General features: G+C 42.1%; 1 protein-coding gene across 1 annotated transcript; it reads left to right on the top strand.

Moving 5' to 3' along the window:
* On the top strand, nucleotides 3072–3692 carry LOC109948014. The gene has a single exon (XM_020559907.1). The coding sequence runs from the start codon at nucleotides 3072–3074 to the stop codon at nucleotides 3690–3692; it is 621 nt and encodes a 206-aa protein (XP_020415496.1).

The following is a 25246-nucleotide window of genomic DNA, read 5'->3' as shown; positions in this document are numbered from 1 at the left end:
TTGGAACTGGGTCCCTCGAGGGGCAAACCGAGCAGCGGATGCTGCAGCTCAGCGAGCTAGGCGGAGGATGTGCGATGAAGTTTGGGCTTCCAGCCCTCCATCCTCTCTGGTTTTTGTGTTGCAAGCTGATGGTCTTCCTTGCCCCCTGCGGTGCTAGGGAGTTTTGTGCTGGAGGCGGACGGGCTCCCCTTTTGGAGGCGTCATAGTAACTGGTCTCTAGCCTTGTTTTCTTCTAGCAGTTGTGCGTTTTCTTGCTGTTGCTGTTGTTGTTTCCTTCTCTTTCTACCTTTGGTTTTGTCTGTTTCTCCCAGTCTGTCTTTCGTGTTTGAATGAAAGTTTCTATTGACCAAAAAAAAAAAAAAAAAAGTTAACTTGACCAATTCTTCCTTTCAAATCATATTTTGAATTGACAGAAAAAATGAAAATGGTTAAAGAATGGGGATTTCATGGGTGAAAATGAGGTCTAAAGGGAAGAATTGGCGGAATTAACTATGGACCCTTGAATTTCATGGCCCCTTTTTTTATAAAAAAAAAAAAAAAAAAGAATAAACAAACTTGACGGAAGGGTAAATTTGATATTTTTTGAACCATTTTCATTTTCACCCCAAATTCGAAAATTCGAGAACAAGAAAGAAAGAAAGAAAGAAAAAAAAAACCCTAGGGTGGGTTCCTAGTTAGATTTGTCATCAATTAATTCTTCTTGATAATCAATCTAATGACAATTCAAGTTGAAAACACCGTATTACAATTAACCCAACTTTTAAATTTAAGAGTTAGAAAGTAAATCTTGATGAACGTTTTAAGATAAAGCGGATAGTATTAAGTTTTTAAGTTAATAAAAATGTTCGATGTTTGTATATTAAAATCCAAGTTCAAATGGGCAAAGTTGATCAAGGTATATAGTACGGAAGGGAATAGGAAAAGCAAATCAAAATTACTTACAACTGGCAGCATTAAGTGGTTTGGGATATAGAGGTGGATTGCTGATCAGGGTAGCTTCAGGTAAGTTTTATAGCAGTATAGATAATTGTTACCAGCATTCTAGGGCTAATGGCTGTTATAACAAAAAAGTACTACATAACAGTTTGGTATCACTTCCATTACTACATTCAAAAGGGTAATCTGACATCATGCTGCAGCAGCTAATTTCTCAAAATCACGATAGATGCTCTGAATGTCTTCAGTTATGGCATTTTCTTTTGATTGCAGCTTGCTAATTTTAGAACCTTTGGCCACATCAATTGACATCATCATCGCCCCTTTTTCATGCAAGTCCTTAATCTCCTTTATCAATCACTGATTGTTTCATTGTTAACAAGTTCTGTCATGAGCACACGCCGGATGGGGAACATAAGCATTTAAAATAATTTCCCCAAGGAAAAATTATTTATTTTAAAGCTACCCATGCCACGTAAGCGAAATTAACGATTTTGTTACGAAAATTAACGGAATTGGCCAACTTTGGTCACAAAATGGAAGTTAATAAGGGATATTGAGTCATTTAAAACATTATGAGGCAAACTAAGACAATTTGGAAATCACAGGGAGTATTTCAACAAACTACTGAAATTAATTAGGGCTTTGATTTTAAGAAATTCATTTGTACCGTAGAGTTTAGCATGTAAATTTTGCCCAACCACCTTTCAAATCTTATATTTGCCACCCTTTGTTTATTAAGTGTTAATAACTTCATTACATAAATTTACATGTTTTTTTTTATCCCCCACTTACAAAATTATGGGTCTGCCACTATCGAGAGCTTGGCATAGTGCAAAAGTTTCAGCTTGTAGAACATAAGTTGCACCTATCGATAGTGGAGAACATAGACTAAAAGGGATGATGGGCAGTGGCGGAGGTGTACTTAGGCCTGCAAGGGCCTTGGCCCTCCCAAAATTCTGAAATACTATACATATTGGCTTTGCATGGGAGAACTTATGATAATATATATATATATATATATATATATATTAAAATAATACTTGTGGCCCCCCACAATAAAGAGAATGAGGTATTTACATTTCCCCCTCCAACTAAAAGGCTCTTTCCTTAGTAATATGGCTAAGTTACTCATGGATACCACCAACATAATTAATAAAAATTAAAAGAAAAAGCCAAAAAAGAAACAGCCAATCTAATCTTTCTTTCACAAGTATATTTAAGAAAATAGGAAATTAAAGATAATCGGTTATTTATTTATTACAAGCTTAATACTGGGAAAGGAATCAACCCTAAACCCTAATATATTGCGGCCCCCTCCCCTCCTTATAAAATCCTGGCTCCGTCACTGGTGATGGGGAACTTCAATCTAACCATGGTCTAAAAGAAACTACCACAAGGGGTTTTTATTCAAAATGCCTCAGTGGACTTATTTACTAACTTAAAAGGAAAAGACGAGAAGAGAGGAGGGGGAGGAGGGGCAGTGTTAACGCAGCTTTCCTTTCCTAGCCTACACGGAAGTCAACTTCACAATCTCCTCCTAGAAATTAGCATTTTATGCTATAAATCGGATTATATTCATGTCTATATTATTTCCTACCTTAAGTAGATATCCTGTACTAGTATAAATAGGGACTTTGTGTAATCTGTTAAATACAAGGAAATATATTCTCTACATGGTATCAGCCTAACCTAGGGTTTTCTCCTTCTCCCTTATTCGATCCTCTTCTCCTTTAGGTCCACCTCATGGCTTCATCTGAATCCACCATCTCCCTCCCAAGCCCTAACTCTTTTCATTTTATCAAGCTTACTGACTCCAACTATCTTCTTTGGCTCCGCCAACTCAAACCCTTTTTAGTCGGTCATGACCTCTGGAAATTTATCGATGGCACTCATAAACAACCTTCTGCCCACACCTCCACCTCTACCACCGTAACACCCATAACCACAACCACCACCACCACCACCACCACTCTTACCCAAACCAATCCGGCCCATGCTCAGTGGCACCAACAAGACCAACTCATTGTTAGCTACATCACCAGTACACTCTCTAAGTCCATTCTCTCTCTCATTGTTGGTTGCACATGTGCGATCTCTGGGAGTGTCTCCAACGCCACTTCTCTCAATCCCTTATGGCCAGTGAATCTGCTCTTCGTTTTCAACTCATGGATTTGCAAAAAGGCTCTCAACCCATTGATACTTACCTTCGTCATGCTAAGTCCCTTGCGGATTCATTGGCTGCCATCAATGAACCTGTCTCCCCAAAAGAACTTGTCACTGCTGTGCTTCAGGGTTTAGGATCCGATTACAAAATGCTCGTCAAGGCAATTCTCAATTTTCCTCCACTTCCTGACTTTGCTAATCTTCGTGCTCGTTTGTTAGCTTTTGACGCACAGGCTCCTCGAATCTCTCATGATCAAAACACAGTGCTAATGGCCACCCAATCCTCTCCACACACCACCGGTCATACTTCCTTCCCTTCTCATCGTGGTGGTGGCTCTTCCAGCAACATGTGCGGTGGCTGGCACGGTCGTGGCCGTTGTGGCTGGAGCAACTTCTCATCTTCCTGGAGCAACCCGTGGAATGGCTTCCAGCAGCCCAAATGGCCTAATCAACCGTGGCCTTCTTTTGCTCCAAGTTCTGGATCTCAAAGTAGCTGGCCTTCCATTCAGCCTCCTTGGGCCCAATCTGCCGCTTCTAGCAAACACTCTGCACGACCCAACTCAGCTCCGGGTGTCTTAGGAACCGCTTAGTGCACCACCTGCAATACCAATCAACATACTATTGCAACATGTCCCCATCGCTACAATGGCCCATAATCCTTTCCTTCCTTTGCTGGGGCTCAATTCATGCAGCCACCTGACTCTCCTTGGTACTCTGACACAGGTGCCACTCATCACATGACTGGCAGTCCTTCTAATCTCCAAAATCAACAGCCATATCAGGGTAATAATTATGTATTTCTTGGTAATGGAGATTCTCTCTCTATCTCTTATACTGGCTCTCTTCCTCTTCCTTTAGGTTCTCACAAATTTTATCTTCAAAATGTCTTTTGTCTTCCATCTCTTCGTACTAATCTTTTTTTTGTTGCCCGTTTTACTTGTGATAATTTAGTATTCTTTGTCTTTACTCCTGACTTTTATCAAACCTATGACTTACGTACTGGTACATTACTCTTTCAGGGCACTTCTAAAGATGGTCTTTACCCACTTTCCCTCTCATCTCACTTATCCACAGTCCCTCGTGCCCTTACCACCGTTCACTCTTCTGCTTGGCATCGTCGCCTTGGCCATCCATCCCATCCTGTGCTCTCTCATTTAGTGCCATCTTTTGGCTTTCAAGTTTCTCATGCAACCAACCCATCAACTTCTCCAGAGCACATGTTTATTGCTCCTAATGGTAAGCAGGCGTAGTCCCATAAGATTATTTGAAATATGTTAATAGAAACACAAATGAATTGTTGGAGTATTTTGTGAGACAATATTCTAGTTTTTCTAAACTCAACAATATTCTAGTTTTAATAAACTTTATTTATCTTTTTATTTGTGTTATTTTATGACTTAAATTTGGTATTTATTTGCATGAAGTTATTTATTAATTTGTAGCAAATAACACTGTTTTTAGAACAAATATTCCTTTAACAGAAGACTACTGGTTCTTCTAAATATCTTCCAAAGTCGATTTCTGAATTTGTTTTACAACCGACTCACTGCAAAATTTCCGTTTTAATTGAAATTTCCAAATACTCTGATTTTGGATTAAACTCCCCTAGGATGCTCTAGAGAAAACCCTAGAGAGCGCTAGAGAGAATTTTTTATGTATCGCTTTTTAAAACCACAAAAGAACAAAATTAAACTCATAACCCAAATACACAATTATTTGCGTAAAAAAAAAATAGTGATGTTTTGATGCATTTACCAAGTGTACACGTATAGTTTGGTCGGAAAGTTAATTAGTTCCGATGGCAAATTGTCTTGAACAGTACTCATAGCAACCATTAAAAACCATTGGCCATGAAAGGTAATAATTTTACATATAGATTTCAATAATTAATTATATCAAAATCTCATGCATGCATACATGTGACCAAGATGGTGCATTGAGGCCCATTCCCACTTTTGAACATATAAGGAATATATAGTGAAATGTAAAAATAGAGGCACCTTATTTGTGAACAAGTTATGGTTTGATAACATAATTAAGTAATATATATAAGGGAAGGTTAGCAATTGCAATAAAAAGTGGCTCCTTTTCGAAGGAAATTTTGATTTGAACAGAAACAAGTTCTTGAATTCACTACACTTGGGTAACTACTAAATTTATATACCATGGGATATTTTTTTGTTTTTGTTTTTTTATTTTCCCTGTATTGTACTTTTTAAAAAGTAACTGTTTCATTTTACTAATTCTTCTATTTCTATCGCAAATGGTTGCTGAAGTTCTTGAAACTATTATCTTTTGTCCTCTCTTTTTTTTGTTTTTGTTTTTGTTTTTGTTTTTGTTTTTATTTTTTTGTTTTGTTTTGTTTTTAAAAAGGGACAAAAATGTCATTTTAAGTTCGGGAAGAAATTTGGAAATTTCGATTATACTGTTGCGTAGAGCATATCGAGATGAGTCCGTAGACACATAGTAGGCTCAGATCCAAGTTGTAACGAGAGAAATACGATTAAAATTCAAGTAGGGGCAAAATCGTAACTGTGCCAAACTGATTTTTTAAAAACCAGAATCTCTCTCTCTCTCTCTCTCTCTCTCTCCCCACGATCAGACCCCCCCCCGTGCTGTTACTATTCATCCAACCCTTCTTTCGGTAGCAACCGCCGCTACCGGCCACCGTTTTAGGTGGCACCGGTCCCAAAAGAACCAATCCACCTCCCTCTTCAGATCCCGACCAACCTCACCCGCTGGAACCACCGGTGCTGGCCGGAAAATGCAAAAATCCTAGCTGCTTTTGATAGTTTTTGACAGATTTTCTCAAGCTTCGTTCGAACGATTTCAGGCACCAAATCTTGCGATCCAGGTATGCTTTTCCATATATTTTTCGAGCTCTAGCTGATAGTTGGGTAGGATTTAATCGTTTTGTATCACAGAGAATCCGAAATACGAATTGCAATTTGGCCGGATTTCGTGATGAGATTCCGACCACTTCTGCTCGTTTTTTGGGGTATGCCCAAGAACAAAAGTGACTCCAAATGAGGTTTTACCCCTACGGTAGGAGTTTGGGCTGACGGTTTGGAGTATTTCCGGTCGCCGGAATTTGATCAAGCCACCCACGCGCTGCCGGCACTTATGGCGGCGCGTGGGAAGCCTGGGGAGGTCACTCTCAGTCCTAATATGATCCTCGTGTTGTCACGAGCGCATAGGAATTCGCGGATCTCAATTCGGACAACGTTTGAGCCCCGATCGGATCTCGCATATTGTGCGATTTCTAGGTTTGATATGTTTGAACCGTTGGATCATAGTTATTCTCGTATATGTCGATCTAGATAATTCCAGGATTGTGTAGAAATTGACGGATCGTGAATCGCAGTCCCGGATACTCTGAAAAGGCCAACCCTAGGGCTAAGTTTATAGTAACCTCAATCGTGCGATCGTGATGAATCCCACCTTCCGATCAAGGCCAGACTTTCGGGACATGTGTCCTAGGTATACTGGAATCTTAAGGGACTTTTGGATTGGAATTTCGAGGTCGCGGACCCCACGGGGTCCCGAGTTGACTTTTTGGGACTTATCGGTTTTTGAGTCTGGAGGCACTTCTAGACTGTTCTAATCATTGGAAAGGTGTACATAGGCTTAAGAATGACTTCAATACAACGCACGCACGTCTAGGAGCCTAGGCCCAGGACTTTGGATTAAATAATGAGGATGAACTCCATGTGTTATGTGTGAGCCTTTAGAAAGCTCATGCGCGTGCGAATGTTCACTTAGTTTAGTTGTAGTTCTAATTTCATGATTTTATGTGATTTCGAGATGAGTATTGAATTATCTGTTTATTTATCGCATGTTTATATATGTTCATAAGGTAAATTGTGTGGTAGGAGTAGAAATATAATATTTGAATGGTATGCTAAGCAGAGATTGAGATAGTTAACAAACTAGCCAAGTGTTTAGTGTATATATATATATATATATATATTCAGTAGTTGAAAAGAATGAACCTTAGCTTTTGGCTTTTATCAGATTATGATATATATATATATGCCCAGAGTTAAAGCAGAAGTTAATTTCAAAAGTCTTTTTGTCTTCTTCTGAATACCAAGTCTTTAAGTAGAAGCCCCAAGTCATTTGCAATCGGAAGCTTTTCCTTCCAGTCTTCTTTGTAATTTTTCAGTTTTAAAAGAACTTCAGCTAGAGTGCAAGTGTTCAGTAGAAGTGTGAGTGTCCTGCGTGGCATTGCTTTCTGTAAATTTTATTTTCATGTTTTCCAAGTTTTCCTAAGTCAATAAAATTATCAAGTTAATCTTAAGTTAATCCTATTTTCGTTCCTAAACATTAATTTAAATGAGTAGTTACATTTTCATTCATGCAATCTGTGAGTTAAGAATCTTATGTATTTACGCTTTAATTAAATTTTACTTTGATTTATTTCAAATCTGTTTTTTAAGTCTTGGTCTCCTCTGAGCCTTTCTGTTCTTCTTTTGTATCCCCCCCCCCCCCCCCCCCCTTCTGGTATTAGAGCCGTAAGAGTTACGGTTGAGTCTGGGTTTGCTACTCATATCGCCCAAGTGGCTGATTTAGGTTTTCTGAGTTAGCAAGTTCTTCAGTCATTCTTAACAGTTTTCTTAGAATTATCTATTCCCCTAGGTTCACTCTCTCAAAAGAAACACAGTAAGACCTATAGCTGAACAGTAAGTCCCGCAGTAGAGGCCTGAGAGGTGCGGCACGAGTGTGAGAGAGAGGTTGCCTTAGGTTCTAGGTAATTATGAGTTAACTTTCAAGAGTGCCTATAGATCTTCTACCTTTTAAAACTTTGAGTCAAACACTTGTAAAAATGAGTCGTTTTCTTAGAATCAACTCAGTAAGTTCTTCCAGTTCTAGAACCAGTTTGGGTCGAGTGCCAGACATAGTTAATGAAGAACAATTAGACTATGAGTCTACAAGTAGTGAGTTACACTGTAATGATTGGAATATACCTAAAGTTCCTAGTAAAGAAATCTATAAGCATAAATGGTCAATTAATGCATTCAAGACAACCACGCATATTAAGACAGTAGAACAAGTCTATGCCTTAGGTAAAGAACATTAGACATGCCAATTACTTAATCTTGAATCAATTAAGAAGCATAGAAAAGAAGGTATAATTTCCTGCATATAGGATTAGTTCAAGTCGCAATTAAACCCTTAACCAAGTTAGGATTAAAAGCAGCAATTCTTTTAAGTTTAAGAGATGCTAGATTTAACGATTTTCAGGATGAAGTTTTAGGAATCATTGAGTCAAGCCTGTGCCATGGTCCAGTCCACTTTGATTGTTACCTATATTTCACAGTTAGCCTAAGTGATCCCCATATATTACAAGTTTTAACTTTAAATATTAAAACACATGGTTATACATTTTACCCGGTAGTCAGCCATTAGCTTTAATTTATAGAATTTATTACAAGGTCACAGGTACAAATATGAATTTCCAAGCTCTTAGTAAAAGCCCCAAAAACCAAACTCTTTTAATTCCGAGTCATACTGCTAACGCCAATGTCACAGTACCTCAAATGATTAGATGGTCTGATATTAAGTTACCCCAAGATTGGTATCTAACAACAGAATGCCCTCCAAAGCCGATTCAAGGAAGTCTAAACGATTTAGATTATATTCAACCTTACTTAGATGGCACTGTTAAAATTAGCTTCGACAGACCAGTAAAATCCATAGTCTAACTAGAACAATTACCAACCCCTAGTCAATCCTTTAAAATTCCTGCTAGACATTCGTCTGCTGAGTCATCTTCAATAACAGAACGTGATTTAGAAGCTGATAGAGCCCTAATTGATTTCAAAATTAATGAATTAAGAAAGCAAAAACAAGTAGTCCAACCTAGTTACGGAAAAGCCCCTGCTGAGCTAGTTTTGCCAGTCCAGCCTGAGTCACCTACAAGAACAGATTTTGAAGGTTCCACCTTTGAAGTTTGTGATGCCCAATTAAGAACTCTTAATAAACCATTTAAAATTCATTGGTCAAAATTAGATGCCCATTTCCAAGCCCCAGAAAATGAATCCAGAAAAGCCAATTATCATGCCTCTTTCCTCAAAATTCAAAGAAAAGAAAGTTTCAATGAATGGAAAGAATATTTAAAAAAGACTAGGTCAGAGTCACCTTATCTTGATTACGTAGAAAGCAAATATATGAGTCAAAAGTTAGTCACTTTAACTCAAGAAAAATGGGAAAGCCGACAATACTAAAGTTATCAGTACTCACCCCCCGGTTGAATCAATAGTAATCAGTCATAAGAATGCCAAAGTCATTGCTAGCCCCTACAAGATTGCTAAGTCAAAAGATGATTTAGATAAAAGAGTAATAGAACAAAATAATTACACCAACACGAGTCTAATAGTCATATGTAAACAATTAGATAAGATTGAAACAAAAATTGATAAGTTAACCCCTAATGAGATTACTTTAAAACCTAAGAAAGAAAAACCTTTAGTCAAATTCAATGAGTTAAAACCCGAGTCTTCCCTCAAAGTAAATACCACCATGAAGAAAATTGAAGAAATGTTTCAAGAGTTAACCCCAGTCAAAACAAAATCAAATAAAGACAAAGACAAAGGAAAAGAAGAAGAAACTTCAGTAAATGTTTTACAGTTTAAAGTTAATTCCGATAGTGAGTCAGCCATGTCCTTAAATTCTATTTCCAGTCAAGAGTCTAAAACCAGTAACATTTCTAAGATTGAACAAGCCTTTAGTAACCTACAAGTTAACCAGGATTCCCAAAGTTTTAAAGTTAGCCGTTTAACAGGAAAAGTCAATCCTACAAGTCTTACAAAAAATTGGTATCCTAAGCCTACGCCTCCAGATATCCAGTTTGAAGAAAGAACCCAGAGTCAATTCTCAGTATCTTCTGATAAGCTATACGAGTGGAATATCGATGGCTTGTCCGAACAGGAGATACTCAACAAATTACAACATATGTCAATGGTAGCCAATAGTTATGCCACCAATCACCAGTTAAAACAATAAGAAATAGTTCCCCTTTTACAAACAGGCTTTACAGGAACACTTCGTTTTTTTGTGGGATAAACATCTCACAGAAGACGCAAAATTAAGAATAATCCATGCCTATAAAACAAATGATGATGGTTACCCTATTTTTGATGAACGAATAGGAACAAGCATCGAAGATGGAGTTAATGTCCTTTTATATACAATAATTGAACATTTTATTGGTATACCTAGTAGCACAACAGCCAGGATCCATGACCAGTTAAGCAATTTAAGATGCCCTAAGCTAAGTGATTTTAGATAGTACAAAGATGTCTTTCTTTCTAGAGTTATGTTAAGAGATGACAATAATCAATCATTCTGGAAAGAAAAGTTCATTAACAGTCTTCCTAATTTGTTTGCTCACAAAATTAGAACAGTCCTAAGTAATGAGTCAGGTCAAATTAATTATGATGAATTAACATATGGCAATATAATTAGCACAATTAATCAAGTTGGAATGAAAATGTGTGTAGATTTAAAAATTAGCAAATCAGTTCAAGCCGATAGGAAAAATGCTAAATATGAATTAGGAAATTTCTGTGAACAATATGGTCTAGTCCCAGTTCCCCCGTCTAGACAAATTAAGAGAAGTAATGATCGACGCTTTAGTAAAAGTAAATATTATTCCGGTAAAAGACATTTCTTTAAACCAAATGATGAGTTTTATAGTAAAAAGAAGTTTACCCCTAAGAAAGGTAAAAAGTCAAAAGGCTACTCAAAAGATTACCGACAAAGTAAAAAGAATCAATTTAAGAAAAGTTCAGATAAAACAAAAGTTAAGTGCTTGAAATGTGAAAGATTCGGTCATTTTGCTAATGAGTGCCGAGTTAAAGATACTGTTTGGGCCTAAAAACAGCACGCCAAAGTTCAAAAGACAGGCCCATGGTAAAATTACCTGCCCAGCCCGAAAACTTGAGGATAACAAGATTAGGATCCAGACAGGTTGGGCTTCACGCCAGGATGTCGAAAACAAAGCCCCAGCCCAAGAAAGACCAACGTGGAAACTGTCATTTGGGCTTCAAGGATCAGCCCATAAATTTTGTTAGGTTCAAACCCAAGGGATTAAAAACACACCCACGTGACTACCTCAGCTTTGAAAAGTCAGCAATTCCAACTAAGTTTAAAATGTGAGAGGGACATCTCTGAAACACTGCCAACAGAAGATCAAAACCCATCTGTGTTCGAGATTTTTCTCCAAATCAATACACCATCTTCCAAAGAATTCACGGGTCACGCTTTCTAAGTTAGAACGGGAAACAAGGAGTTGTTCAGAAAATACAAAAGAAAACCAACCGCCATAACATTTAGCCCACACAGACGGTGGCGGTGGTTGAAATAGAAAGCTGCCACCCAGGAAACCAGGGAAGGGACTGCTTTAGGAGGTGACTACTGAGAGCCTATCTGCCATGATTGATAAAATCCCTTTTACTTTACATTATAGGAGATCTTTTTACCGCCCATTATTAAAATTTAAACAAAAACCACCTCCCTAAGAGGGTCTCTTATAAAAAACAGAAATAAGCAAGGAAGAAGGACACTCAATTCATCAATCAATCAAAAAACAACAACAAGAAAACAACCAAAAGTTCACTTGGATTCCAAGAGAAACTAGCTTTAGATCAGAATTCCAAAGTTCAGACTTAGAAAGTAAGTCTTCTAAAACGAGATCTCTCTCGTTACAAATTTGGTTCAGCAAAGGTCAAGGCAAACAGAGTTTGAGTTTTCACAAACATGGAGACCTCAGCGAACTTGTGAAGAGTCCTGCTCAAGCAGAACAACGCTCGTAGTGCAATCCCTAGCCTACCAAACCCTCGAGAATAGCCACTTCTGCCCCTTCAAACTGAAGAAGCTGCAATTCTGCCCACTCAAAGGCCTCACGAAGCGTGAAGCAAACATAAAGCTCTGCCAAAATCGAACTTTGGTATCGATTTATTGCTCAGCCTAGCATCTGAAATCACGAAGCAGTACGGACCGGCCCAGGCGCGTCCAGTCCAGCCCAAACCAGAGCCTTCCATCCAAGCAGAAACGGAGTTCCGACCATCTTTTAACCCTCCTAGCGTTGATATGCATATTTATTGTTTTGTAAAAGGCAGTTCTGCCTAAAGCAGCCCAACTTCTATCGAATATTTCTGGCCAGAACAGCCATTTGATACTGAGATAAATTATGAAAGTCCTCCCCACTCTGAGGCAAGGAAAGAACTTACTTGGGAGATATTCCTCACCCAAATTCACAATCATTTGTTTTAGAAGTCAGTAACTTGGGGCGCAAGTTATCCACTCTAAAAAGAAGTCTGCTAGGATTTACATTGCTAGCAGTCGCACGCTCACACACCAAAGAAAGCTGACTTGTCGACCAACAAATGGTCTCCAAGCCAGTGGGGAACTTCGCCCTTCCATCTCAAGAGTAAACACAAAACGGGTGAACAATTTGGCACGCCCAGTGGGACTTCTCAGTATACATACTCTGACAGAATCATTCACGGATTTATAAATACCGAAAGCTCTAGCCGGAACCCGCACCAGATACGGAGATAAACCAGATGGCTCTCAGGGAAGGCCTCGAATCAGAAGAAAGCGATGCTAGGCAATCAGCCCACGGCAGTACAGGAAGTAGACGTTCCAGGACTGGCTCCAGAACGTTGAATCAAATACAGGAGTCAGTACTCCGACAAGAAATCACAGTACAAAGTAAACAGGACACTCTCAATAACATGACAGCCATGATGCAATGGCAGGTTAACAGACAGTTCCGGAAGGACCGAGAATCCGCCATGGCCAGAATCCCAAACCCGGATGCTGTAGTCCAGCAGTTAGATCTCCCTTATGGCCCTCCGCCAGGACTAGCATGGCCGTACCATGAAAACCCCCTAGTTGCACAGATGGCTGGAGTACCAGACCACAGAGAAATTCAGGCTGGTCCGAGGGAAGGAGCCCTTCCTAATCAAGAACACGAAGCCCTAGCCCGACCAGATGACCTTGCACTAGCTCAGCAGAACCAGCCAGAACCTCAGCCCATTCCACCTCATGTGGCCCCGCATGATCAACCTTTGGCACTTCTGCCTGAACCACCAGCAGTATTGCCATATAGACCCAGAAGGATGGACCCTAATCCATTCCCTCCACCCGCAAGAGAGAGAAGAGGCAGAGGGGGAAATAACCTTTTTGCTAATCATGACAGGAATTTCCGGGGGCAAACGGGAGGAATCACCCAGACATCGAAGAGTAGGAAGGGCGCAGAGAGGAAGCTCCACCCAAACCATACAGAGCGGAGCCTAGGATCGATTACGTCCAGCCAGAACAGGGACAAAATCTTCCCCCCGTCAGTGCTTTGAATGACATGGGAGCATTGCAAAGAATGATCAGAGAAATCATGGAGCCCGAGGCTAGGAGAGGGGAAAGGCCTACTTACAGAAAGCCATACCCAGCCTATATTGATCAAATACTGCTGTCTCCAGGTTTCAAAGTACCAAACTTCACCTTGTTCAATGGGAAGGACCCCCATGCTTCCTCAGTTGAACATATAGGCAGGTTCTCCGTCCAATGCATAGCTATTGAAAACAACCCTCTGTTGAAATTAAGGCTTTTCGGCAATTCTCTCTCTGGACAAGCTTTCACCTGGTACACCAGCCTGCCAGCTAATTATGTTCAAACTTGGGAGCAGATGGAAAATGTCTTCCATGACTACTATTACAGGATTCAGCCAGAAGTCACCATCAGTGATCTAGCTGCCCTCAAGCAAAGTGAAGATGAACCAGCTCAAGATTTCATAACTAGGTTCAGAAAGCTCAAAATGAAGTGTCGAATCCCTATGGAAGAAAGACACTTCATCCAGATGGCCCAAGCTGCCCTTAAAATCTCTCTCAGGAAGAGGTTCGACGGAATGTTGTTCGGGGACCTGGCAGAACTGGTTGATAAGGCATCCAAATATGAGGAATTACTCAGGGAAGAACAGCAAAGGAGGAACTCCTCCAAAGGTACATACTACAAAAGCCCTTATTCTTCAGTCCACCTGATTGAGGTGGACTCACAGGAAGATGCAGAAGAATCAGAAGAGAGAGAGGTTTCAGTGGCAGAAATGGCAAAACTAAAACATTTCATTAGTTGCAAAGCCCTTACAAAGCCACCTAAAGAGCAAAAGCCCCCACCATTCACAGGAGGATTCGTTCCCAACAAGCCAACGCAAAACAAGGTCTACTCTTTTGATTTAACCAAGGTTGATGCTTTGTTCGATGAAATGCTGCTGCAAAAGGCAATAGAAACGCCCCACAGAATACCCAAACCGGAAGAACTCAAGGGCAGACAGTACTGCAGGTGGCACAACTCTTGGAACCATTCTACCAATAGTTGTGTTGTTTTCAGGGACATAATACAAGAAGGGATAACGGCAGGAAGGTTGAAACTGGCAGAAAAACCTTCATCAGTCACGACAGATCCTTTCCCTCAGCGACAAGTCAATATGGTCAACTTGAATTGGCCAGAACAGAGGGAAACTGAGCCAATGACAGATGCTGGTTGCAGCAGAGGCAGAAGAATTATAAGGGAAACCAGTCAAATACCAAGAGCGACCATCTCGGCTGGGGTGGTGCTCTGTAGCAGGTGCAAATGTGAAACAGAGCTAGAGGTGGTTCTAGACAGACAAAATCAGCCCACACCTAGTGTCTTCGACAGGATTGGAACCTCATCCCGAGACAAAATAAGGCAGAAGAGCGGTCTTAGGCCTACACAATACAGCGAAAGGAGGACGGAGCAACCCAGGAAGGAAATACCAGTCAAGACACCCGGAAATGAAAAGCCCTTGGCAACGATCATAGAGGGTAGATGGTACTCCGTAGGAAAAAGCGGTAGACCAACTCTGGAGCTAACCAGAACTCAGAAAAGAAGAATCCAAAGGCAATACTGCACATATCTTAAGAGCCAGGATAATACGCAAGTACATCCAGAGACCAATTCTGCCAGGAAAGGAAAAAATCCTGAAACACTTCCCCAGACAGAACAGAAAGCTTGCCAGTCAAGGGAACTGCTAAAAACAGAACCTCCAGCCAGATCTCCTTGCCATCTAGCCTCGTCATCCCGACACCATACAGGCACCAGAGAAATCCGAGTCTACCCCGCTACAAGGAGAAGACGACTACACTGAGGAATATGAAGAAGAGCAATTGGACTACGAACCATCTGCAGATGATCGGAATGAGCCCCTCGGAGCTGTAGAGCCGAATGACTGGACGGAAGAATACGGGGAAGAACTAATGGAATTTGGTGAAGAATTGGACGCAGAAACAGAAGCTTTTGGCGCAGAGTTGGAAGACCTGCTACAGGGTGATCTGGGAATTAACATGGTATTCATCCTATCAGGGAAATTCAGGGCCGCCGAGGGACAAGAAAGCACTTTGAAAGGAGATGTTTTCTCTCAGGAAAGCTTTGAATGTAGATTAACAGAAGTAAAGGAGCCACCAGAACGGCAAGCAGACAACCCTAGGACAGGCGGAACAGCCAATAGCCCAGCTACAGAGCCACTTTGTTTCTCCAAACCGACCAGAGAAATGGCAAATCACCTCAGGCCTTTGGTTATAACGGCAAATCTTGGAGGTATTCCTATTTCCAAGATCATGGTAGATGGAGGTGCAGCCATTAATCTATTACCCCACAGAATGCTGACCAAGATAGGCAGAATAGAGAAGGATTTGATTCCAACACGTTTGACCGTCACCAACTTCGCTGGGGGCATCACAAAAATTCATGGCATCTTAGACGTGGATGTCATAGTCGGAAGCAAAGAGTTGAAAATAGCATTCTTTGTGATAGACACTACTTCCACCACCTACAATGCACTACTTGGCAGGGATTGGATTCACTAGAGCCTTTGTATTCATTCCACCCTCCACTAGTAGTTAGCACTATGGAATGAAGAAGGCTGCATGGAGATTGTAGAGGCCGATCCACGGCCATTCCTACCCTCTGCCATGTGCTTTGAAGCAAGGTATTATCATGATGACCTCGGTCCTTTCACTTTCCTTGGAGTCAACCAGAATGGCCGCCCCCATGGTGTCACGGCCCAAAGGCTCATTGAAGAAGGTTTAGCCAGTTCTCTAGAGGACTGGAATAAACCTTTTTGTGCTAAACTACCAGAACTCTGATGTTTAGTCCCAATCAACTGGACAAGGATCGAGCTGCAACAATCCGATCCATCACAAAAAGATTGTTGATATACTAGGAAGAAAGGAAGCTTTTCATGCAGAATCCAGCCATCAATATGGCAGAATTCACCCACGAAAGCATAGAGGAACAAGAAGAGGAAATTTTACAGAATGAAGTATTAGATTTTGCACCAGCAGCACTGGATGACGCCCTGCCAGAAGTGGAGGATCCTCTACAGGAAATAAACTTAGGGACAGAAGAAGATCTGAGGCCTACTTTCATCAGCACACTTTTGAAGGAACCACTCAAGACTGAACTCATGGCACTTTTGCAGGAGTTCAGAGATTGTTTTGCCTGGCATTACCACGAGATGCCAGGATTAGACAGGCAGTTAGTGGAGCACAAGCTGCCAATCAAAGATGGCTACCTTCCAGTTAAACAGGCCAGAAGAAGAATGTCTATGGACACAGAACTAAAGGTCAAAGAAGAGATAGAAAAGCTGCTCAAGGCAGGATTCATCAGGCTAGCCATCTATGCCGATTGGTTAGCAAATATTGTACCTGTTCTCAAAAGAAAAACAAGGGCAGTTAGAATCTGTGTGGATTACAGAAATCTAAATAAAGCATCTCCCAAGGACGAATATCCTATGCCAATGACAGACATGCTAGTAGATGAAGCTGCTCATAACCAGATGCTATCTTTCATGGACGGCAATGCAGGTTATAACCAGATTATGATGGCAGAATAAGACATCCACAAGACAACCTTCATGTGCCCAGGACATATAGGTGTTTTTGAATATACTGTAATGCCTTTCGGTTTGAGAAATGCGGGGGCCACCTACCAAAGGGCAATGAATTCCATTTTTCATGATATGATAGGACATTCCTTGGAAGTATACATAGATGACGTAGTGATTAAATCCCCCGAGGAAGGAAACCACTAGCAAGTTTGAGAAAGGCATTCCTAAGAATGAGGCAGCACAAACTAAAAATGAACCCCAAAAAATGTGTTTTTGGAGTCCAAGCAGGAAATTTCTTAGGATTCTTGGTTCACCAGAGAGGCATAGAGGTTGACAGAAATAAAGCAAAATCCATCATAGAAGCCTACCACCTCGGAACAAGAAGGAACTTCAGAGTCTCCTAGGAAAAATCAAATTTCTAAGGAGATTCATATCCAATTCTGCAGGAAAAATCCAACCTTTTTCTTCCCTGTTAAGGCTGAAGCAGGAACAAACATTCAAGTGGGAAGAACAGCACCAGCAGGCTTTCTAGGAAATAAAGCATTACCTCTCAAATCCACCAGTTCTGTCCCCACCAAAAAGAGGCAGACCACTCAAGCTCTATGTATCTGCATCAGAAGTATCCATTGGAAGTCTGCTAGTTCCAGATAACAAAGAAGGAAAGGAACAAGCAGTCTACTATCTAAGCAGAACATTAATAGACGTGGAAAGAAGGTATTCCGCAATAGAAAGGCTTTGCCTGGCCTTGTATTTCACTGCTGTAAAACTTAGACACTACATGCTGCCACACACTATCTACATCATTGCCAAGACAGACTTAATCAAATACATGCTAACGAGACCAATGCTGAGGGGCAGAATTGGGAAATAGACTTTGGCTTTGACAGAATTCACCTTCAGGTATGTCCCCCAGAAAGCTGTCAAAGGGCAAGCTGTGGCAGACTTCCTAGCAGATCACCCAAGAGAGGAAATTGAAAACATGGACTCTTTGGACATAGCAAATGCGGATCTGCTAACTAGAGCTCATGTTTGCTTTAACAATCCAATCTATTCGATTCATCTCACACCTTGGAAACTATATTTTGATGGATCAAAGACAGATAAGGCTTCAGGAGCCGGGATTGTTCTGGAAGAACCATTGGGGGTCAGACATTGCTATTCCTTCCAGTTAGATTTTCAGTGCACCAACAACAGGGCCGAGTATGAAGCTTTGATTATAGGGCTTGAGATGTTGGTAGAATTAGGAATCCAATCCGTGGAGATCTTGGGAGATTCCATGCTTGTCCTAAAACAGATTGCTGGAGAGTACAAGTGTCTAAATCCTTCTATGGCTGTATATCTAGTAGCGGCTAGAAATCTATTGACAGAATTTAGAGAAGCTACTTGGGAACACATCCCAAGGGAGGAAAACTTTGCAGCCAATGAACTGGCTCAGGTGGCATCAGGCATACAAATGCCCGAAGACTGCGTCCAGAGGATCATCAAGATAGGAAGGAAAAGTCTGCCATCTGTTTTGACTAGAGGGATGGAGATAGAAGTCAATTCTGCCTTAATCACTGAAGATGATTGGAGGGAGCCTATCATGACTTACTTACAGTATCCCACTCTGCCCTCTAAGAAAAGAGTCAGAATCATGGCTACAAACTACCTCATGTGGAATGAAGATTTGGTCCGAAAAAGTAAGGATGAGGTGCTATTAAGGTGCCTCGGGAAGACAGAATATATGAAAGTCATGGGAGAAACCCATGAGGGGATCTGTGGAGCTCACCAAGGGGAAGAAAGATGTGTTGGTTAATCAGAAGGTATGGCTACTTCTGGCCAACCATGATGAAGGATTGCATCGACTATTCCAAGGGATGTGAAGCCTGTCAAAGGCACGCCCCAATCCAGCAGGCTCCTTCGGTTTCCATGAATCCAGTGGTAAAACCATGGCCTTTTAGGGGATGGGCAATGGATCTCATTGACAAAATCTATCCAGCCAGCAGCCAGCAGCACTGTTTTATTATTGTTGCCACAGACCATTTCACCAAGTGGGTAGAGGCCAAGCCAGTAAAAACCACAACATCTCAAGAGATCATCACCTTTATAGAAGAACAGATCATACAAAGGTTTGGCATTCCAGAATCAGTCACAACGGATAGGGGTTCTTCTTTCATATCTAGGGATATGCTAGATATGGCAGAAACATTCAAGTTCAAACTGCTTCAATCTACTCCTTACTATGCTCAAGCTAATGGATAGGCAGAATCAAGTAACAAGGTGATTATCAATATCATCAGAAAGATGCTGGAGAAGAATCCAAAGCAGTGGCATGAGAAGTTATCAGAGACTTTGTGGGCATACAGAACTTCAAAAAAAGAAGCAACTAGCATGACCCCCTATGCGCTAACCTACGGCCATGATGCAATTCTTCCCATGGAGATAGCAGTCCAGTCTCTTAGAATTGCTCACCAGCACGGTCTCACTGGAGAAGACTACTCTCAAGCCATGTTGCTGGAATTGGAAGAATTGGATGCAAGTAGGATTGACACCCTCAACAAACTCTTAGCAGGACAACAGGCTATGTCGAGGGCCTACAACAAAAGAGTCAGAAACAAGAGTTTTGAAGAGGGAGAAATAGTCTGGAAGGCAATTCTGCCCCTTGGAGCACACATAGCTGGATATGGGAAATGGTCACCTACATGGGAAGGCCCTTTTATAATTAACCAGATCCTCGGAATGGGGGCATATAGGTTGCAGGACCGAGATGGAGTTATTCATACTGCCCCAATCAATGGCAAATGGTTAAAGAAATTCTATCGAACCATGTGGGATTCGCAGGCTGTACAGACAGACCCTGGGATAGAAAAGGAACAAGACTGACCCTTTTTCGTTTTTTGAAAAATTTTGTTTGGATCTATTTTTGCTTTAAAGTTATTTTGTTTTTACTTTCAATACTGTGTCCGGTTGTTGCATCAAGAGTAAATGAAAAGTAGTAAAATGCTATTTAAGGGCAACAAATAAATAAGCTTATATAAAAAATAGCCACCCTCGCGGCAAATTACTCAAACAATAAAGAAACTAAAATTAGAAAAGACTAAAACCCTAGTTTTCTAAGGGTTTCCTGCAGGTTTCGCCTTCTTGACAGAGAGTTCTTTCTGGAGCAGCACCCCCTGGTGAATTGAAGCCTCTGCAATTTCCAAGGCTGGCCTGGAAGCTGCAACCATGCTTTGCACAAGGAAGGTAGCCTTGGTCTTAGAACTCAGTCCAGCCCCAAGCCTGCTCTGCACCTCCCTGCACTCTGCCAGTTATTTTTGGAGCTCTTCAATTTGCTTCTCCAGCTTGTCTGCGGTAACCCTGGCTTCCTTGTATCCTACCACCATCTGGTCCAGTTCTGCTTTCTGCTTTGCAAAATCAGCCAGGTTGGCTTCATGAGTGGCCTTGTAGAACTCAAAAGTCTTGAAGGTGGGCCTAAGATCCTCATAACGATCATGCAAGTTGATCACATCTCTGGCCAAGCTTAGGCCCATCTCAAGAATCGGCTTCGGAGCCATGTTCTGTCTGTGTAGCAGGTCCAAGTCCTTCATCAGCTGATCAAAGGCTTCCTTATCTTGGTCAAGCTCCAACTCAGTGGATTGCCAGATTTTCAATCTCTCCATGGCCTCCACCACTGCCCTAGATTTTGCCCTGCCTGGAGGAGAGCTGAGTTTCTCCAACCTATCCAATTGAGCATCCAGATCCATGGCTTCAAACTCCTCCAGTTCTGGATCAGCAAAAGAAGCCGTGGTAGATGATCCTAGAAAGGAATGAATAGGCATCTGTAGAAGAAAGCATAAATTAAGACCAGGCAGAAAATGGAAAACAAGGGGCCTAAAAGTTATAAAAGCTTACAACAACAATAGGAGGCTTCAGGGGGCTGGTCACCGCTGCCAGGGCACCAACGGCTTTAGGCACTTCTACTTAGAAAGGCTACAACAGTTAAAAAGGGAGAACAAAGCAAAATTGCAGGAAAATATGGACAGATAAGGAGAAAAATTACCACAACCACAGGAACAGCAGCAGTTGTTTCCACCTCAGCCTCTGGGACTACAACAGATAGTTCTGCCTGATCCACAAGCTCTGATGCAGACCGCTCCGCCTGATCCTCAGCCGCTGGAGCGGCAGTAGAGTGCTCTGCCTCAGCATCCTCAAATAGGGTCAGTTCTGAGCTAGTCAGCTCAGCCCTTGGACCCCCTTGTTGCTTCTGCGCCAAAGCAATGCTCTCTGCAATCACCTCAGCAGGGATCTCCTCCTACAGAACAGGGGTCAGAACAGAAGGAATGGGGCGAAAGGGGAACTGATTCAAATCACAGAAATGAAACTCACCTCTTCTTCCACCATTGCTGCTTTTTCCTGAGGCACTCCTTCCAACTCTTCCAGCTCTTTTTCCTGCTCCATCTCCTCAAAAGCCTCTCGCAGCTCATCCGTCCCAGAAGTAGTGGTAGGGACTGCTGCGGTTTCTTCTGTGGCAACATACTCCACTTCACTCCTCTTTTTAAGTTTTTTCAACTTAGTAGGAGGAGGGGAAGGACTTGTAGCTGGACAGAACAAAAAGCAAAGATTAGAAAAAAGAAGGCAAGTCAGAATAAATTTGAAAGGAATAGCTGGAACATCACGAGCTTAACTGAAATGCCAGGCCGCGTGGTATTGTCCGGAGGAGGGGCAGGTCCTTTTCTTTTTCTTCTGCCAGAAAGAGTGGCCTCGGTAGGGGTTTGTTCTACCTGAACCTCATCTTCTTCATCTGTAGAAGGAAGCTCCAAGTCCCCGGCGGCAATAACAGAAGAGACTGCACCAGGAAGTTAGAGATTAGAAACCAATCCAGCAGGAAAAGACAGAAGAAACAAATTAAAAGGAAACTTACCGATCACTTCTCCAGCCTGAACAGACTGCCTACCTACGTTGGTTGTCAGAGAAGGATCTGATATAGGCAGAACAGACATTAGAAATCAATCATCAAGACAGAACAAATCCCAGACAGAATCAGAAATCTACCTCCTATGATTTGTGCATTGATGTCTTTGATGGTCTGGATCATGTGCGTTTTGGCGTCCCCATCCGCAAAAATGAGCCAGTTTTCCCAACCATCAAAAAGCACCTTGAGGGCAGTGACAGAAGCAGGCAGACCTTGGAATCTGGCTTTCCACCAGGCGTCAAAGTCAGCGGAACTGCAGGAATTCAGCTCCCACGAGGGATAGAGGGCATCCGTGCTGTTGTTGATTTTGTTCACTGCATACCAGGCATCCTTGTGCACCTCCAGATCATCTGCATCCCTCTAAGAGGAGGCCCGATTGCAACTCCGATACGATTTCAGCGGAATGAGCTGAGGACAGCCAAGCTACCTTGCACAGAAGTTGGGATGATAGACTTCTGCTCCCAGATGATAATTTGGAGGTTTGCCACCACCGTGGGGTAGATCTCTGGGCGGAGTAATGCTCAGAAATTTCCTCCTGAAGTCTGTTCTGGCAGCCTCGTCTTCTGGCTCCTTCTCGAACAATCGAAATCCGGTCTGGAACCAAGGATAGGTCCTTCTGATCACCACTTGCCACTGAGCTGCCGACCTTTTTGTACAAAGCCTGAAGAACATCAAGTACTCCTCAATAGAACGCTTGGGCACTTCTGCCGATATCAGAGGAAGGGCCAGGACTTGGTCTTCAGGCAGAACTATGTCTGGGAACCTTAGCTCTGGAAAATAAACCTGCAGCCAGATCTGGATCATTCAGAATGCGCCAGGGGCCGACAGGTTCAGTGGATTCTCTAGGGTGGCAGTGTGCAGATTCTTGAAAAGGTGAGCCAGAACTGTAGGCCCAAGCCCCACATCAGTGTGATTGTGAAGTGCTTCTGCCAGATGTCTGTACTCAAGCAGAACTGCAGAAGACCGATTGGGGAAAACGAACCGGTTCAGCCAATACAGAAGGAACAACATGTGTTGCTGATCCTTGTCCTTCTCAGCACTAAATTTCTTCAGATAATTGGAGAACGAGCAGTTCTGATTGATCGTGGTTGAAGAGATAGTGAAAAGAGTGGCCACTTTCTCTTGGTTTTTCCGCCTGTGATAATCTCCAACAGCATCAACGGGCCTACCATGGGGCCTGAACCCAAAGATCTGGGCCATATCCAGCAGGGTTGGGGCCATAGGACCCACACGGAAATCAAATGTGTTGCTAGCAGAATTCCAAAAGCACAAAGCAGCGGCAAGCAGGTTCTCATCTCTGTTAATCAACTGCTTGGACAGGAGAATGGCATCATAAATCCCGGCTCTCCTCCAGTGACCCCATATCTCGAGAGAAGTCTGTCAATCCAGTCTGCCCATTTGACCGGACTGTTCCTCACCTCGCTAGACGGGAAAGATCGGCTCAAATTCTTGCTAAACCAAGAATAAGAAGCCAGGGCAGAAGTACTCTCAAAGCACAAAGGAGCCTCAGCATCCTTTTTCAGCAATTCTGCCATCTCGGCTGGAACAGGACCAAACCAGTGAGGCCCTAACACCAGGGTGTTCTCGAACAAATGAAGGACATTCTCGTCCAGGTTCTTTTGGGCAAAGGGATGAAGCTTGCTCCTGACTTCTATCGCATGAGCATCAATCCCGGTCCCAGTAATGTAATCGGGAGGAACTGGAGCTGAAGAAGACTGAGCACGAGACCTTGGGAAGACATTTCTGATTCGAGGGAAGAAGCAGAGAGAGAGTAAAAAAGAAAAGAGAGGTCCGAAGGAAACAATGGAAATCCCGAAGAAAAGCTTGGAGGAACGGAGTTGGAAGGGCTAGGTTTTCAGAAGCGGTGGATTTGAATTCCTTTTAAAAGAGAAGCTCGAAAACGTGGGAAGAAGAAGATGGAACGGCACTTGATGATTATTAGCTAGTAACTAGCTAATAACTAGCCGTTTTCCCACGAACTCCAGTTCGTAGTAGGAGGACGTGGCAGACGTGGGCTAAAAAACGGAAAAGACTGGCGCGCGAATTAATGGCAAAAACATTAAGTCTGAAACCGTTCCAAAATGATTCAGACTTAGGGGGCATTGTTTGGGCCTAAAAACAGCACGCCAAAGTTCAAAAGACAGGCCCATGGTAAAATTACTTGCCCAGCTCGAAAACTTGAGGATAACAAGATTAGGATCCAGACAGGTTGGGCTTCGCGCCAGGATGTCGAAAACAAAGCCCCAGCCCAAGAAAGACCAACGTGGAAACTGTCATTTGGGCTTCAAGGATCAGCCCATAAATTTTGTTAGGTTCAAACCCAAGGGATTAAAAACACACCCACGTGACTACCTCAGCTTTGAAAAGTCAGCAATTCCAACTAAGTTTAAAATGTGAGAGGGACATCTCTGAAACACTGCCAACAGAAGATCAAAACCCATCTGTGTTCGAGATTTTTCTCCAAATCAATACACCATCTTCCAAAGAATTCACGGGTCACGCTTTCTAAGTTAGAACGGGAAACAAGGAGTTGTTCAGAAAATACAAAAGAAAACCAACCGCCATAACATTTAGCCCACACAGACGGTGGCGGTGGTTGAAATAGAAAGCTGCCACCCAGGAAACCAGGGAAGGGACTGCTTAGGAGGTGACTACTGAGAGCCTATCTGCCATGATTGATAAAATCCCTTTTACTTTACATTATAGGAGATCTTTTTACCGCCAATTATTAAAATTTAAACAAAAACCACCTCCCTAAGAGGGTCTCTTATAAAAAACAGAAATAAGCAAGGAAGAAGGACACTCAATTCATCAATCAATCAAAAAACAACAACAAGAAAACAACCAAAAGTTCACTTGGATTCCAAGAGAAACCAGCTTTAGATCAGAATTCCAAAGTTCAGACTTAGAAAGTAAGTCTTCTAAAACGAGATCTCTCTCGTTACAAATTTGGTTCAGCAAAGGCCAAGGCAAGCAGAGTTTGAGTTTTCACAAATATGGAGACCTCAGCGAACTTATGAAGAGTCCTGCTCAAGCAGAACAACGCTCGTAGTGCAATCCCTAGCCTACCAAACCCTCGAGAATAGCCACTTCTGCCCCTTCAAACTGAAGAAGCTGCAATTCTGCCCACTCAAAGGCCTCACGAAGCGTGAAGCAAACATAAAGCTCTGCCAAAATCGAACTTTGGTATCGATTTATAGCTCAGCCTAGCATCTGAAATCACGAAGCAGTACGGACCGGCCCAGGCGCGTCCAGTCCAGCCCAAACCAGAGCCTTCCATCCAAGCAGAAACGGAGTTCCGACCATCT

Source organism: Prunus persica, chromosome G3 (genome assembly GCF_000346465.2).
Source record: "Prunus persica cultivar Lovell chromosome G3, Prunus_persica_NCBIv2, whole genome shotgun sequence".
NCBI lineage: Eukaryota > Viridiplantae > Streptophyta > Magnoliopsida > Rosales > Rosaceae > Prunus > Prunus persica.
This window is presented reverse-complemented; position numbering and strand designations above follow the sequence as displayed.

Excerpts from the sequence above, each read along its gene's own strand:
- LOC109948014 (XM_020559907.1), top strand. The coding sequence starts at position 3,072 with ATGGCCAGTGAATCTGCTCTTCGTTTTCAACTCATGGATTTGCAAAAA.